The following is a 17162-nucleotide window of genomic DNA, read 5'->3' as shown; positions in this document are numbered from 1 at the left end:
AAGAAAGAAAGAAAGAAAGAAAGAAAGAAAGAAAGAAAGAAAGAAAGAAAGGAAAGGAAGGAAGGAAGGAAGGAAGGAAGGAAGGAAGGAAGGAAGGAAGGAAGGAAGGAAGGAAGGAAGGAAGGAAGGAAGAAAGAGAGAAAAAAAATGCCTCTTACATAAGCACTCCCCCCAAGATTCTCTCTTGGTATAATACTCTCTCAACTGGCTAATTCACATGCTCATGGCTTCAACTTTCTCTTCTATGTACATGATTTACAAATTTATATATACTGTGTTAACTTCTATCTTCAGCTCTAGCCCCATTTTTTCCATTTTAAAAAATGTATATTTATATACATGCATTATTTTTTCCTCCTCTGGTCTCCCTAAAAGAACAATTAAAAAAAATCTTAAAAAATAAATACGTATAGTTCAGCAAAACAAATTGCCACACTGACCACATAAAAATATGCATGACTCATTCTGTATTTTAAGTCTATCACTTCTCTGGCAAGAAGTGAGTGGCATGATTCATCTTCAGTCCTCTAGATTCAGAGTTTATCATTTCATTAGTTAGAGTTCTAAAGTCTCTCAAGGGACAGTTAGGTGATGCAGTAGATAGAGTGTCAGACCTGAAGTCAAGAAGACTCTGAGTTCAAATCTGGCCTTAGACACTGCCCTGCTGTGTGACCCTGGGCAAGTCATCTAACCCTGTTTGCCTCAGTTTCCTCATGTGTTAAATGAGCTGTAGAAGAAAATGGCAAATCATTCTAGGATCTTTACCAAGAAAATACCAAATGGGATCATGAAGAGTCAGACATAATTGAAATAATTGAACAACAACAAAAGTCTCTCAAAGTTTTTTTCTCTATAATGTTGTTTTCCGTGTGTAAACTGTCCCCCCAGTTCTGCCTACTTAACTCTGCATCAGATCACAAAGGCCTTCCCACTTCGCTCTGAAACAATCCATTTCATCATTTCTTTTTTTTTAAACATTTACTAAATTATTTATTTTTAGCTTTCAACATTCACTTCTACAAGATTTTGAATTCCAGATTTTCTCTCCATCTCTTCCCTCACCCCACCCCAAGATGGCATGCATTCTGAATACTCCTTCCCCTAATCTGCCTTCTCTTCTATCACCACTCCCTCTTCTCGTATCCCCTTCCCCTATTGTACTGTAGGGCAACATAGATTTCTACACCCCACTGCCTGGATATCTTATTTCCCAGTTGCAGGTGAAAACAATTTTTAACATTTTTTTTTAAAACTTTAGGTTCCCAATTTTCTTCCTTCCTCCCTCCCCACCCACCCTCACTGAGAAGGCAAGCAACTCAATACAGGTTATACATGAGTAGTCATGTAAAACACTTCCATAGTAGTCATGTGAAAAATTAATTATATTTCCCTTCATACTATCCCATCCCTCTTTATTCTATTCTTTTTCAATCCTGTCCCTCCTCAGAAGTGTTTGCTTCTGATTACTCCCTCCCCCAATCTGCCCTCTTTTCTATGATCCCCCCCTCTCTTATCCCCTTTTCCCCCTATTTCCCTGTAGGGTAAGATAGATTTCCATACCCAATTGAGTGTGTGTGTTACTGTCTCCTTAAGCCAAATCCAATAAGAATAAGATTCACTCATTCTCTCTCACTTTCCCCCACTTCCCCTCCACTGTAAAAGCTTTTTCTTGTCTGTTTTACGGGAAATAATTCAGCCCATTCTACCTCTCCCTTTCTCCTTCTCCCAATTTAATCCTCTCTCACCCCTTAATTTTATTTTCCAGATATCACCCCTTCATCTTCAACTCACCCTGTGCCTTCTATCTATCTATCTATACATACAATTGTTTTTCCCCTCCAACTACCCTAATACTGACAAAGGTCTCATGAGTTACAAATATTATTTTTCCATGTAGGAATATAAACAGTTCAACTTTAATAAGTCCCTTATGATTTCTCTTTCCTGTTTACCTTTTCATGCTTCTCTTGATTCTTGTATTTGAAAGTCAAATTTTCTATTCAGCTCTGTTCTTTTCATCAAGAATGCTTACAAGTCCTCTATTTCACTGAATATCCATTTTTTCCCCTGAAAGATTATACTCAGTTTTGCTGGGTAGGTGATTCTTGGTTGTAATCCTATTTCCTTTGACCTCCAAAATATTATATTACAAGCCTTCCAGTCCTTAATGCAGAAGATGCTAAATCTTGTGTTATCCTGATTGCGTTTTCACAATACTTGAAATGTTTCTTTCTGGCTGCTTGCAATATTTTCTCCTTGACCTGGGAACTCTGGAATTTAGCTATAATATTCCTAGACGTTTTCCTTTGGGGATCTCTTTCAGGAGGTGATAGGTGGATTCTTTCCATTTCTATTTTACCCTCTGGTTCTAAAATATCAGGGCAGTTTTCCTTGATAATTTCTTGAAAGATGATGTCTAGGCTCTTTTTTTGATCATGACTTTCAGATAGTTCTCCTGGATCTATCATACTCCATGCCCTCCAGACCCTTAAGTATTTTTTTTGTGTCTCCTTTAGCAAGCTATTGACTTGTTTTTCATGATTTTCTTGCATCACTCTCATTTCTCTTCCCAGTTTTTCCTCTACTTCTCTTATTTGCTTCTCAAAATCCTTTCTGAGCTCTTCCATGGCCTGGGACTGATTCATATTTTTCTTGAAGGGTTTGGATGTAGGAGTTTTGAATTTGTTGTCTTCTTCTGGTTGTATGTTTTGATCTTCTTTGTCACAGAAATAAGATTCTATGGTTTGATCTTTTTTGTGCTGTTTGCTCATGATCTCAGCCAATTACTTGAGTTTTAAACTCTTTGTTAAGGTAGGGGTCTGCTTCCAGAGTGCAGAATGTACTGTCGCAAGCTTTGGGGGTTTTGTATAGCTGTTTTCAGAGATACTTCTAGGGACCTATAAATTTTCAGTTCTTCCAAGGTGGTATGATCAAGGGCGAGGTGTTTACTCCTTTCCTGGCCTGTGCTCTGGTGTACAAGTGACCACTAGCACTCTTTTCTGCCTTGGAACTGTGAGGAGGATTCCCTCTCCATCGCCACTACAAACTCCAGCACACCAGCACTCCTCCTTGCCCCAGGACCAACACCCAGAACTGCGACCCAGATCCAACCACAGGCAAAGCAAGAGAATCCTGCCTCAGCACCAGCAAAGAGATCCCTACAATCTCCCTCTGATCCGCCACTTGATACCTCCTGTCTGTGGGCTGAGAGCTCCGGAAGCAGCCACCACCCCAGGGTTGCAACAGGACTGGGAATAAACCAAGCTCTTCTCTCACCACAGTCAGACAGACTTTTCCTATTGACCTAAGTTGTCTCTGGCGTTTGTGGGTTGAGAAGTCTGGAAATCACCACAGCTGCCCTTGATTCAATCCCCAGAGAACTGCTCCAGGTTCACTGAGGCCTGGTTTTTGCCTGCATGGCCCATACTGAACTGCACTCCTCTCCCAGCCTAGCACAATAGACCTTCCCAATCAACCATCCAGGTTGTCTTGGGCTAGAAATTTGTTTCACACTGTCTTTTTGTGGGTTCTGCTGCTCTAGAATTTGTTTAGAGCCATTTCTTACAGGTATTTGGAGGGGTTTGGGGGACAGCTCAAGCAAGTCACTGCTTTTACTCCGCCATCTTGGCTCCACCCCCTTTCATAATTTCTTATGGCATAATAACATTCCATTCCACCACAATTTATCTAGCCATTCTTGTTTTTTAGTTTCACATGGCCCAATAGTCACCTTTTACCTACATATCATACTGCCATTTTGAAGTCAAGATATTCAAAACTGAGATCATCTTCCACAACTGAAACTGCTCTCTACAAAGTTACAAATGGTCTCCAGACTGACAAAACTAATATCCTGTACTCAATCCTCATCCTCTTTGGCCTCCCTGTGGCATTTGACATTGTAGCTTCTGTATACCTGTCGACTCTCTGGGTTTTCAGGCTAGTGCTCTCTCAGAATTCTACCTGGCCGACTACTCCTTCCCAGTCTCTTTGTTTATCATCATTCAGATAACAGTCCTTGTGGATATCCATGTGGGCATACCTCAAGGCTTCTCTTTCCATAATCTAGTTCTTGACTATCTCATCAGTTCCCAAGAATTTAATTACTATATGTGGGTAACTCCAACTCCCAAATCTACACATCTACTTCTAGTTTCTCTTCTGAGCGCCAGTCTTACATCATAAACTATGAGATGTCTCAGACTCAACACGTCCAAAACAAAACTCAGTTCCCCTTAAAACTCAGCCCTCCTCTGCACCTCCCTATTACTGTGGAAGGCACTGCCATCCTCTCGTTCGCTCAGCGTCACCCTCAACTCCTCACTCTTAGTCACAAGATATATCCAATCAGCTATCAAGTTCTGTAGCTTCTCTCTTAAATAACTCTCAGAGCCATCCCTACTTCTCCACTCACATAGCTACCACCCTAGTTCAGACCCTTATCACCTCTCTCCTAGACTATTCCATATAGCCTCCTAATTATATTCTATGCAGTGCTTCTTAAAATGTGGGTTGCAACAGTAAAACATTTCTGAACACGCAATGACCAAAAATTAATTAAAAATCAAAAACATAATGAATCTGAGACATTTCTGGCAGCGCTTGCTGTGTGCATCCACAACTTTACCACAGCCTTGGTTCTGAACACAAAGCATGTGCACTTTGCATGCGCATGCCTTCAGGCCACAAAGACAAAAAGGGGTAGAGAATGGAAAAAGTTTAAGAAGCCCTGTAGCTATAGCATCCTATGCAGCAGGGAGATATCCCTGCCTCAAGTCTCTACCTTCTCCAACCTATCCTCCACAAAGCAGCCAAATTGATTTTCCTAAAGCATGAGTCTGATTATGTCATCCCTTTGCTTAACAAAATCCAGTGGCTCTCTGGATCACAGGATCAACCATAAACCCCTCTGTTTCGCGTCTAAATCTCTTTATGAGTTGACCCTCTTTTCTACTTTTCTTGTCCTCTTAAAAATTATTCACCTCTTACTCTGCAATCTAGCCACATTCCCTCCCTCTGTTCCCTCTGGTGGATTCCCTGGTTTCCTTCAGCCTCACCTCAAGTGCCAAGTTTTACATGGAGCCTTTCCTGATTCCATTCCTCATCTACAACTGTTGTTAGTACTTCCCTCCCATAGTCACTTTTTATTCATATTATATATTCTGTATATGTGATTTATGCGTATGTGTTGTCTCCTCCATTTAAAAGTAAGGTCTCTGGGGGCAAGGACTATTTCACTTTTGTCTCTGTTTCCCTTGACACAGTGGTTGGCCCATAGAAAGTGCTTAATAAATACTGACTGACCTATTTCCCTCAAAACAAGCTTCTGGCTTTCTGACAGCCTAACTATCCTCCAAACCTACGGTATTAAGAGTTTACAGTCATCTTTGACACCTTCCTCTTCTCTGACCCCACATATTTAACGACTTGTCAAATTGTGTTGATTCTACCTCTAAAATATTTCTAGTATTCATCTAATATTCCCTCTGACATCATTCTAGTTTAGGCCCACAATACCTTTTGCTGAGTCTTACTAGTTTAGTCTATTAGTTTTAACCTTATTAGTCTAGTCATTAGCTCAGACTTATAAGTCTAATACCTAATTTATTTTCCTTAAAATTCAATCCATCCTAAAAACTGCTGACACACTAATCCTCCTAAACCACAGAGCCAATTAAGTCTCCACCCTACCCTAAAACCTTCAATTGCTCCCTCCTGAACTCCCCCACTCCCTGAATAAAGTCAGAACTCTTTAACTTGTCATTTAAGGCCTTTAATACTCTTGCCTCAATCTTTACCTTTCCAATTTTATTTCCCACTACTCTCCTTCATGGATATGACCCACCATCCAAATTAAATTAGTCATCATTCCTGAATTCCTTCTTGTACTTTTCCCTTCATGCCTGTTCCCAGAACCTAAAATATCCCCTTCTACCATCTGAGCCATCCTTGAAACCCCCAGGTACAAGCCCCTTCCCTTGTACCTGAGCCAGAAGTAATCACTTTCTCCAATTTTCATACCCTTCTTTAGGCACTTGACACATTGCTATGATTACTGACAACTGTAAACAATAGTAGCCTACAGAGAGAGATATTTATAGATATTGGGATAGGTATAGATGATGGAGATGGAGATGTATAAATGATAGGGATTAGACCTGTGGTGTCACTGGCACAGAGAACTCCCAGGAGAAGAAACTCCTCCTACCACTGCAGGTAGGTGCCTTCTCTAGGTCTTCTGACTCCAAAGCTATTGTTTCCTTTCTTCTCACCAAACTGTCTTTCACAGATTATCTTGTATTAGAATTCTTCGTACAGATTTTATATTCCCTAATGGGCTATTTGAAAGTAGGACTTCATGTTGTCTTCATCATTACACTCTCCACAGAGCCCTGTATACAGTGGGCATTCGAATATTTGTTGAATTAAAGTAATCATCATGAATTCAATTGTTCTGCCTTTTCAGTAGATTGTTAGTAGAGATGTTATCACTAACTTCTTTTTTTCCATTTTTCTAATTTCCATATTCATCATTTTGTATAAGAAGATGCAAATAAAAGAAAAAAATGAAATAAAGTGAAAAATAGCCTGCTTTGGTCTATATTCAAGCAATATCAATTCTTTCTCTGGAGGCAGATAGCAAGCTTCCTCATTAGTCCTTTGAGATTGTCTTGGATCATTGTATTTCTGAGAATAGCTAAGTCATTCACAATTCTTCACAGAACAATACTGCTGTTACTGTGTACAACATTCTCCTGGTTCTGTTCACTTCACTATGGCATCAATTCATGTAAATCTTTCCAGGTTCTTCTGAAATCATCCTGTTTGTCATTTCTTATAGCACAATGATATTTCATTACAATCATATACCACAGCTTGTTCAGCCATTCCCCAATTGATGGGCATCCCTTTGATTTTCAATTCTTAGCTACCACAAAAAGAGCTGCTATAAATATTTTTGTACAAATAGATCCTTTTCCCTTTTTTGGATGTCTTTGGGATACAAACCTAGCAATGGTATTGCTAGTTTCACAATTCCACCAACAATGCATTCATGTCCCAGTTTTCTCACGTCCCCTGCTACATCCAACATTTTCCTTTTTTGCCATATTAGCCACTCTGATAGTCATTATTAACTTCATAAAGCATTTAATTGAGTATTTACCATCAACACATGAGAATAACACTTCCCCCCCCCCAAAAAAAGTCAGTGTAGTTTTTAAGCGTTCATAGCCTAAAGTTGCACTAACATTTTTGGGACACTATAGATTGCTCTGTCAACAGACTACATAGTTATTTGTTGATATTAACATAGATATAGATATGCATATATAGGTTTTATTTAGATATTTCTAATAGGAAGGGAAAGCAGTGGAAGGGAAGGAGAACCATTTTCTAAAAAAGTGAAATCAGAGTTATACTTTCTTGAGGAAATGAATCAGTAAGCAGTTTAAGCAGGATAAAAAAGATGAAATTTGAGCAAAGAAAAAGACAAACAGTAATATAATCTTTTACTTCAACAGTATTAAATGAAAAATAAGAGTAAAAAAATTCTCCAAAAACAATTAATATAAGTTCACTTTACCAGATGGAAATTTTGAACAATCTCCCTTAAAGCAGTTTTTAAAATAGAAGAACACAATTAAATATACCTTATAACCTTTACTTTCATGGTAATATTATAGCACTTTTATTACATTTAAATGGCCTTTAAAAAAAATGAAACAAAATGTACTTCTGACCTTTTTAAAAGGTCAAATAACAAGGATTCACTATTTCATTAAAGCACTAAAAGGTATTATGTAGTAACTTTAACCTAACTTTATAGACATATACTACATGCACAGAAAAGAACAATCAGGAATTAGAGTTCATCAAAAGGCAGTAAAACTATGATACTACAACAGTTTGTTATATTACTTGAAAGAAAGAAGATCCCAAGTATTTTAAAGTGGGCAACCAACTCTGCAACTAATTTCCAACCCAAGGAAGTTCTCAGAAGCTGGCTCTTCTATGTTTCAAGGAGATACAAATTTGTTTCTGTAATTCTACGTTAGTAAGAAATCATTCTTTTTGGTCAGTGAGCAGGCTTGTGCTCTTTCCCATCCAATTCACTTAATAACAACATCAGTATTTAAAATAATAACCCCTCTAACACCCTGGCCCCTCCCTTCCTTAACTTCCTCACCTCTATTCCTGATACCCACCTACTTGGTGTAGTTATTCGCTAGACTTCACTATCACTCAAAAACATTCAAGTTCTGTTCTGGGCACCATAGTTTAGGAAAGCCATTAATAAATTGAAGAACGGCCAAAGGAAAGCAACTCGAATGGCAAAAGGTTTTGAGTCCAAGCTATATGAAACTCAATTCAAAGAGAAAGCTCAGAGAGACATGGAAGCCACGTGCAAGGACTTCAATGATTATCATATGGAAGATCAATTAGATTTGTTCTTTTTGGCCCCAAGAAGGCAGATAAAGACTCAAACAGAATTTTGATATAAACCTTCTAATAATTAGAAGAAGCCCAAAGTGGAATGGAATGTGTTGGGAGGAAGCAGGTGTTCCCTTCTTCCCCAAAAGTGGATGGATGTATAGGATGTATTATAGTAGAATTCATTTTTAGTCATTAGATTAGATAAGAACCAAGGTTTTTTCTAATTGAAAAATCTGTGATTCTGTGATATTAAACTCCAAAATTCCCCTTCTGGACTATAACTTCCCATCATTCCACTTCTCCCATACTATCACTACCCCAGAATTTGTTCTTTGCTACACAAGAGTAATTGTTGATCTGCAGGTACAGACCAGAATGATGGCTGTGGCCAAAAGCCCAAGAAAATACCATCAGAATGAATACAGTCAGGTTTCATGGAGGTGAGGAGTTTTATTCATACAGAACATCCTATGTGGAAGAGACCTCAGAGTTCATCCAATTAAACCCATGCCTGAGTGGGAATTCCATTTCCACATCATCTGCAACAAATTGTTTATAATCAGACATAATGGGAAGTATTAACTTAATTGCTCCTGCTAGTCTTTACTGTCCAAAGTCTTTCTATAAAACTGAAATAAAATGGTGGGCATTACCACCTTTCCACAAATTCTACATATTTCGATAAAAATGAGTCAAGATACATCTAAAAAGTTAATTTATTTCTTAAATTTTCAGGTTAGTATATAGAAAAATTTGTGATACCTGGTATATGAATATAATGAGATTTTTTTTTTGCTAAAAGAAACAACAAATATGAAGAATTCAGAGAAGCATAGTAGGACACATTAATTGATACAGCGTGAAATATAACCAGGAAAACAATATACACAATGACATCAACAGAATCAGAAAGAACAATAAAATGAAATTCAATGCCATATCATTTAGGATGAGCAGGCTTGCTCCTTCCTAGAGCATGGATGAGAAAATGCCTCTCTCTCCCTTCTCTTTGTCAAGTCAACAACGATTTATTAAGCACCAATTAATTGTGCCTGGCACTGTGTTAAGAGCTAAGGAAAACTGTTCAGAAAAGAACATGATGTAAAACAAAAGACATCAACAATAATGAGGATTTTTTTTTTTAAAGGAAAACAGGTGACACAATTCAAGATGCTAGATTTGGAAGGGACCTGAGAGATCATCTCATTTAACCGTTTTATTTTATGGAGGAGGACACTGAGGAGCAGAGAGGTTAAGTCAATTCTAGAAAAGTACCTTCACACCACATGTATTAAGAATTTTGGGGATACTAACAGACCCATTTTTTTAATCTTCATTATCAATGACAGTAAAATGGAATTGACATTGTACAGTATGTGGTAACATATTTATTGATCTCTGAGTGGTCCTTCTACCACTGTTGTAATGTACAACACAATACATAATATATATTTTCGTCACAACAAAGATTACAGACTATAGAACCTAAAAGTGACCTTAGAGATCACTGAATTTAACACCTTCATCACTAATATGAGGAAACTGAAAACTAGAGAGATTAAGTGGCCTTGTCCAAGGTCACACCAAATTCTGGATTTGAACACAAATCTTCTGAGTCCAAATCCAGTTCTCTTTGTTTTGTCTGATTTCATCCCTATAAGAATAAGCAGAATATTTTGACAAATCATATACCCCCTCTCCTCCTAGTCTTATACCAGATAACAGCAAGTGAAAATGTCACTGAGTAAATAAGTATCATTTATTATCCACAATCTCTTAACTGCTAATTCCAATGACTATTTCTCCATTCTTATCCTTCTTGACCATTTTCAACCAGCCCTGCCCTCCTGGACACTTCTCTCCTCATTTCTTTCTGCTTTCTCTTGGTCCTCCTACCTGCCTACTGGTTCCTTCTTGGTCTCCTTTGTTGACTGTCATCCTGCTACTGCCTACTGGGTATGAGTGAGCATCCCCCAAGGCTCTGTCTTGAGTTTTCTTGATTTCTTTCTCCATACTCCCTGGGTGATCATATTAGTTCCCGTGAGTTCCATCATCATTCCTATAAGGATGACCTACAAATCTATCTAGCCTTTATCTCACTCCTGAACTCCAGGCTGTCCCCTGAACACCTTCATCTGCATGTCCCACATGCATCTCAAACTCAACATATTCCACCACAAACCTACCCCCTGCCAATTTCTTCTCCCAACTTCTCCATTTCTATTGAGGGCATCACTACCCTTTCAGTCACCCAAATTCACAACTTGGAGTGTTCTGGACTCTTCTTTCTCCTTCAGCCCCCCATCTCTATGCAATCAGCTACTGAGCCTTGTTGATTCTGTCTCTACATCTCTCACATCCATCCCCTTCTCTCCAATCTCACAGCTTCTGTCCAAGTTCATGCCCTTCTCATCCTGTCTCCTGCAGTACCTCCCTAACTCCGGTCCCTTTTCTCATTCATCCATCTTCTGCAGAGCAATCAAACTGATGTCCCCAACACGGACACCTGACAACGTCAACCCTACTCGATGATCTTTAATGACTTCCTATTGCTTCTAAGATAAACTATAAAATCTTCTGTCTGGCATTTAAAACCTTTCTCAGTGGGGCTTCTGCCACTTGTCTAGTCTTATTTCATGTCGTTCCATCTCAGGTATTCTCCATTCCAGTCAAATGAGCCAGTTCATCTTTCCTTGGCACAGCGTTCCATCTCCTGTCTTGGTGCTTTCACAAGTGGTCTTCCAGGTCTGGAACGCAATCTCTTCTCAGCTACATCTGTACAATGCCTCACTTCTTCCACAATCTGGGGCCATTTCCTAGACAAAGCCTTGCTAATCCAACTCAGTTATTCATACTCTCTATCCTGAAATTATTTTGCAAATCCTTTCTATTTTCTTACTCATGGACATGTTGTAACCTGCTCAGTAGCCGTAGGCAGGGACTGCTCCGTTTGTGTTTGTTTTTTTACATAGAACATGTACATGATAGGGACTTAAGTTTTTTTAACTGAAATATTTATTTAGTGAAATATTTACTTAGGTACCATGGGGATGGACAGGGGGTTTACAACTCAGCAGGGCAAAGATCACACAAACAAATGACCATAATGCAAAGCAATAGGCAGCAAGCACCAAGAGACAGGAAGTGACAAAGCGGTATCGAGGTTCCCAGGAAGAAGACCTTGCTTTTGCTGCAAAGGGATTGGATACTGGCGGGTGTGATAACACAGCTGGGCAGCAAACTAGAATGTGATGCCACTCTCAATTCCTAAAATCAGCATAAAGGCATGATCCTTCCTAGATAACAGAACTAGGCAAAATAGCTATCATTACTAGAATAATAATGAGTATTTTATTTATTATTTTAAATATTATTAGTATAAAACTTTGAGGCTGACAATGCACTTTGCATACATTGTTATCATTTGATCTTTACAACATGTGAGGTGTGTTCTATCATAATCTTAATCTACAGATGGAGAAACTGAGGATTAAGTGTCTAAGGAAGCATTCAAATTCAGCTTTTCCTAACTTAAAGTCCAATGTTCTATCTACTATGTCAGCCTCATATGAAACTGCTACCAATACTTGTACACAAGCACAAAACCGAAAAAATCTCAGAAATGGAGGAGTTTTCAAAAGTAATCAAGCAGGAATCCTCTTTACAAGATGTTTATGACAAAATGCCATAAACATGTACAATGGCTAGCACATACTTTAAAATGAATAAATGTTTAAGGGGGAAATGGGGGCAATTATCTAAGTCTGTAAGTCAATAAACTATTCTATTAGCAAGGATAGGCAAAAAGGGCAATTAATGCACCTTGGATTGAATGATATTATTTTATATGTTATATTGGGGCAACTAGGTGGTACAGTGGATAGAGTACACTGGGCCTGGAGTCAGGAAGGCCCGAGTTCAAATTCAGCCTCATACATTTACTAGCTGTGTGACCTTGGGCAAGTCACTTAACCCTGTATGCCTCAGTTTCTCATCTGTAAAATGAGCTGGAAAGGGAAATGGTAAACCACTCCAGCATCTTTGCCAAGAAAACCTCAAATGGGGTCATGAAGAGTCTGACATAAATGAACAACAAATATAATAGCTCACATCTGTATATAACACTAAACACTGTAAAGCCATATTCTTATTTGATCCTCACAACTATAATGAGGATGATGATGATGATAGCATTTATAGTGCTTTAAAGTTTCCAAAGCCATTTACATGCTATCTCATTTGATCTACCTAAGATGTATGCACTATTATTATCATCCTCATTTTACAGATGAGGAAACTAAGACACACAAAAGTATGTACTTGCCCAAAACTCCCACAGCTTAAATGTCTGAGGCCATATTAGAACTCAGGATTTCCTAACTCCAAGTCCAGTACTCTGTCTCACAGCACCTAGTTCACATGGTTGTTGTAAGGGTCAAATAAGATAATACTTGTCAAGGGCTTAGCTTAATGCCCGGCACTAGCAGGTGCTTAATAAATGCTTGTTCCCTTCCCTAGCTGCTTAGTAAACTCCTACAGAGCAGGGGATCATTCATTTATTTAGCTACGTGTTTGTCTTTCCCCAGCACTAAGCTCAGTGCCTGGCACATAGTAGGCGCTTAATAAATGCTTGTTCCCTTTCCCAAGGTAGAGAGCACGGGATAGTTTATTTATTTGTATTTGTCTTTGTAACCCCAGTGCCTAGCACACTGTCTGGCACTTTTAATTAATGACAATGATTATTCCCACTTAATGGATGAAGAACCTGAGGCACAGAGAGGTTAGGTGACTCGTCTGGCGCCGAGGCTATCCAGACTCTAAGTCCAGGGTTCTCCATCAGCTGCTCCAAGCAGCAGCAGCTCAGCTAGAAGTCAAGCCTGCGGGAGAGGGGGAGGGATTGGGGCGTGGAGGGGAGGCGGACCCGCCCCTTTGGAACTTCCCGCTGGCTCTGACGTCACCGCGCCTCCCCGGCATCCCGCGCGCGCCTGGCGCGGCTCAATGCCAGCGCGGCAGCTCACGTAACTGCCTCTCAGTCCTGGGTTCCCGGGGCGGCCCGCCACAAAAGTGAACTCTCACAACTCCTTAATGCTCCCCACACAAATTCAGGAGACCCTTTCTCCCCTGCACACTAGACTTCACAACCGTTTAGCCCCTCCACGTGCCCCGGGGACCTATTCCCAAGGAGGTGGGTACCTGAGCTGAGATGAATCCCTCATAAATGGTTTTCTCCAGGTTCTGGGGAAGGAGAAGCGGGCACTGCCGCAGCAAAGCCGACTCGGCCGCGGCCATGCCGGCCTGGCCCCGTTCAAGCTTTCCAGGAGCCGGCGGGACGTTTGAATTCGCTTTTGGCGCCCCCACTCCCCGCGCATGCGCAGAAGCGTCAGGCGGAGCTACTCCTGCAGCTGCTACACCCCCACCCTCCCCCCCCCCAACCCCCGAGGATACTGGAGCAGGCGACCAAGGGGCCTGGAGATTAGAGCTCGCCCGCCTCCTGGCCCCTGGCCCAGATCTTTTGTCTGTGGTAAGCAGGTGGGCAGATTGGAGCTGATGACGAAAAGCCGTTTCAGTGAGCTGCCTCAGGAGTTTGGTGGGGGAAGGCTGGTGATGTCATCCACTGCCATAAGTTCAGCAATCATACAGCTAGCTAACTCCCAAATCTATGTGTCTATCCCAGTCTTCACTTCTAACCATCTTGTAGAGCTGTGGTGAGAAACTCAAATAGAAATGAGGGGCCACTAAACCGGATATAAGGATCTCTGTGCCTGCATAGTGACTTAGAAAACCATATATTAACATTATCTATGTTCTTTTGTGTTTTTACTTATTTTGCCAAATATTTTCCAAATACAATCTAGTCTGGTTCTACCTACTCTAACTGGGCTGTAGAGTAATCATGGCTGGATCCTGGCCTAGTCAGGAATACTTGGCTTCACATCCCAACTCTAACACTTAACTAGCTTTGTGACTCTGGGCAAATCACTTAACCCCTCCCCTCAGTTTTCTCATCTGTAAAATGAGGAAATTGGACTCAATGTGCTTTAGTATTTCTTCCAGTCCTAAATCTATGATCTCTGACCTACATTACCAACTGCCTATTAGGTATGGCCAGTGAAAAAGAGGTTTGGCTCTAAAGTTGGAGAAACTGGGTTCAAATCCCACCTCTGTCAGTTAGTACCTTCATGATGTTAGAGAAGCCAGTTAACCTCTTTTTATTCAATTTTTTTAAGTAATCATGTGACTTTTATTTTTGTTGTTAATTTTTATTTCTACTATGTTTATAGTTTCCCAAATATTAACACTTAAATTCCTGGTATAAATCCAACCTAGTTCTAGCATATAATATTTTTAGTATGTTGTTATACACTCTTTGCTAATAGTGTATTTAATATTTTTCTAACAAAATGAGACAATGCATGTAAAGCTCTATATAATCATTAATGTGCTATGTAAATGCTATTATTATCATTATCATCATTATTACATAATTTTCTTTATCTACTTCATCTGTATCATTTTTTTTTCTACTTCATCTCTGTATCGTAGAAGAATGGTTGGGAGGATCCCTTCTCTTTTCTGTTTTAGAGCAGTTTATGTAATACTGAAATAAATTCTTCCTTGAATGTTTGATAATATTCACTTGTAAATCCATCTGATCCTTTACTTTGGGAATTAATTTGTGGCTTATTCAATTTCTTTTTTTGATATTGGGTTATTTAAATTTTCTACTTAATAGAAATATATATATATATATATATTTTTATAGGATATTCCCCTTTAACAACAACTTAGTTGCCTAAAGGTATAGAAAAAAGAACACTAGTAAAACAAATATTGATAAAAATCAGCCTGCAAAAAAAAAAAGTCTCTTGGATAAAATGTTGATGACAGACACAGACTATTCCAAAGACTAGAAAGAAAACTGCTCCTCATACGAATATAATGAGAAGACTGGTTTGAAGACAGGTTTTAAAACAGATGCCAATGACTGAGATAACACTGAATGCAGGGTATTGTGATGCATCAGTTCTTTTGCTTTTGACTGTTTAAAGGTTATTATAGCCAAGAAAAAATAATAATAACAATATTAATTACTAATATTTGTATAGCACTTATTATGTGCCAGGCAACATTCTAAGTGCTTTACAATTATTATCTCATTTGGTCCTCACAACAACCCTGGGAGATAGGTACTATTATTATCCCTATTTTACAGATGAGGAAACTGAGGTAAATGAAGGTTAGGTAATTTGTCCAGGATCACACAGCTAGTAAGTATCTGAGGCCACATTTGAACTCAGATCATCCTGACTTCAGGCCTGGTGTTATAATCACTGCCTCCTAGATGGCTAATAAGTCAATTAACTTTTGGTCACTATAGAAAGATTATACAAAGACTTCTGGGGACATACCTGACAAAAATTGAATCATTGAATTTCATATCACAAATTAGAGATAACTACTTATGAGGAAGCACTGATTTAAGGCACTAGAGGATATACGAAAAACAAAAAGGGAAAGAAGTAGACAGAAGAAAAAGAAGAGTAAAGTGATCATAGGAGGAGTCATAAGAAGCCAGGGACAGAAGATGTAGAAGGTGAAAAGTGAAGATTTTGCTAGCTGACTCTTCAGCTGTTTTGCTGGGCACCTGCTGATTAGACGAGAAGCATTGCTCAACCCAACTTGGAGAATAGCTGGGTCAGCTGAGTGTACTCTACAGATACAATGTTAATTGAAGGAGATCTGACTCACAGATGTAAGCACTATTGCTCTCCAGTGCCATCTCCAGCCAGAGAAAGGAAGCCCCTCCAAGGTGTCTAATTGCCCTCTATTATCTTCTGTGAATTGAGGAGAAAAAAAGGGAAAAGAAACCTATTTTTTTCACCTGTTTTGTTGTGAATTTTGATTACTGGAGAAAAGGCTTTGCTTTACAAGAAGCTGATTGAAGAATGCAGCATCCTTTTGAGTAAGGAGCTAGTTGGGTTTGTCTTCATTGCCCAGAATGTCAAACTGAGGAGTTTTATAGCCCTCTGGCTTAAGGAGATTGCTTGTCACTGAACAGATATATTGTTGATATATTTTATGTTAATAAGAGCTTAGCAGTTTTTCAGCACTAAGGATAGCTATGAGCTAAAAGAGTTTGTCACTGATTCATTGGCTCAAGGGCAGAAGAGGAACAGAATAGAGAAGTAGCTTTGTTGCCCCAGGTATGTAGATTTCTTTACTCATGGGACTTTTTGCATTGGTGGAATAGTATAATCTAGGTTTATGGGTAGATTGTGAAATTTTGATTATTCCTTCTTTTGCCTTATGTTAAATAAATGTTATGTTTTCTTACTGCTTTTGCCTCACTGTTTAGTAATAGTTATATGTTTGAGTCGGTAAGGATACTGTGAGTAATTAATTTTATGCAAGTAGGAATCATACAAATAGAGTCTCAGGAGCTACAGTGGTAGTAGTAACAGTATAACTGGCCTCCTCCATCCCTGTCCCACCCCCTTACATCATAGTTAACCCTAGAAGAGCTCAAGATATCACAGTATGGGCCCATTATATTATGGTTAACCCTAGGAGAATTTAAGATATAGCATCATGGCCTACCCCAATGCGCAAACCCCAGAGCTGCCATATGAATACAAGCCATCCTTGGGGGACAAGCAGGGAGGGGTTGCTCACCTTACCAAGGCCAGCCTACATGTTTAAATATTCAGCAAGTTCATTTGTTAGCC

The 17162-nt window shown here is 39.3% G+C and overlaps 1 protein-coding gene across 1 annotated transcript in view; it reads right to left on the bottom strand.

Annotated features, from left to right (window-relative positions):
- The window catches only part of FANCL (FA complementation group L), an 81449-nt gene extending 67697 nt beyond the window's left edge, over nucleotides 1–13752 (bottom strand). Inside the window, exon 1 of the mRNA XM_027865187.1 lies at nucleotides 13630–13752. Coding sequence (XP_027720988.1) covers nucleotides 13630–13725 — 96 coding nt within the window. The 5' untranslated portion in view covers nucleotides 13726–13752. The remainder of the gene's footprint in view (nucleotides 1–13629) is intronic.
- Nucleotides 13753–17162: the final 3410 nt, after the last annotated feature.

The sequence above is a fragment of the Vombatus ursinus genome, unplaced genomic scaffold, assembly GCF_900497805.2.
Source record: "Vombatus ursinus unplaced genomic scaffold, bare-nosed wombat genome assembly UNPS02014778.1, whole genome shotgun sequence".
Lineage (NCBI taxonomy): Eukaryota > Metazoa > Chordata > Mammalia > Diprotodontia > Vombatidae > Vombatus > Vombatus ursinus.
The sequence above is the reverse complement of the archived record's forward strand: the minus strand, read 5'-3'. Positions and strand labels throughout refer to the sequence as shown.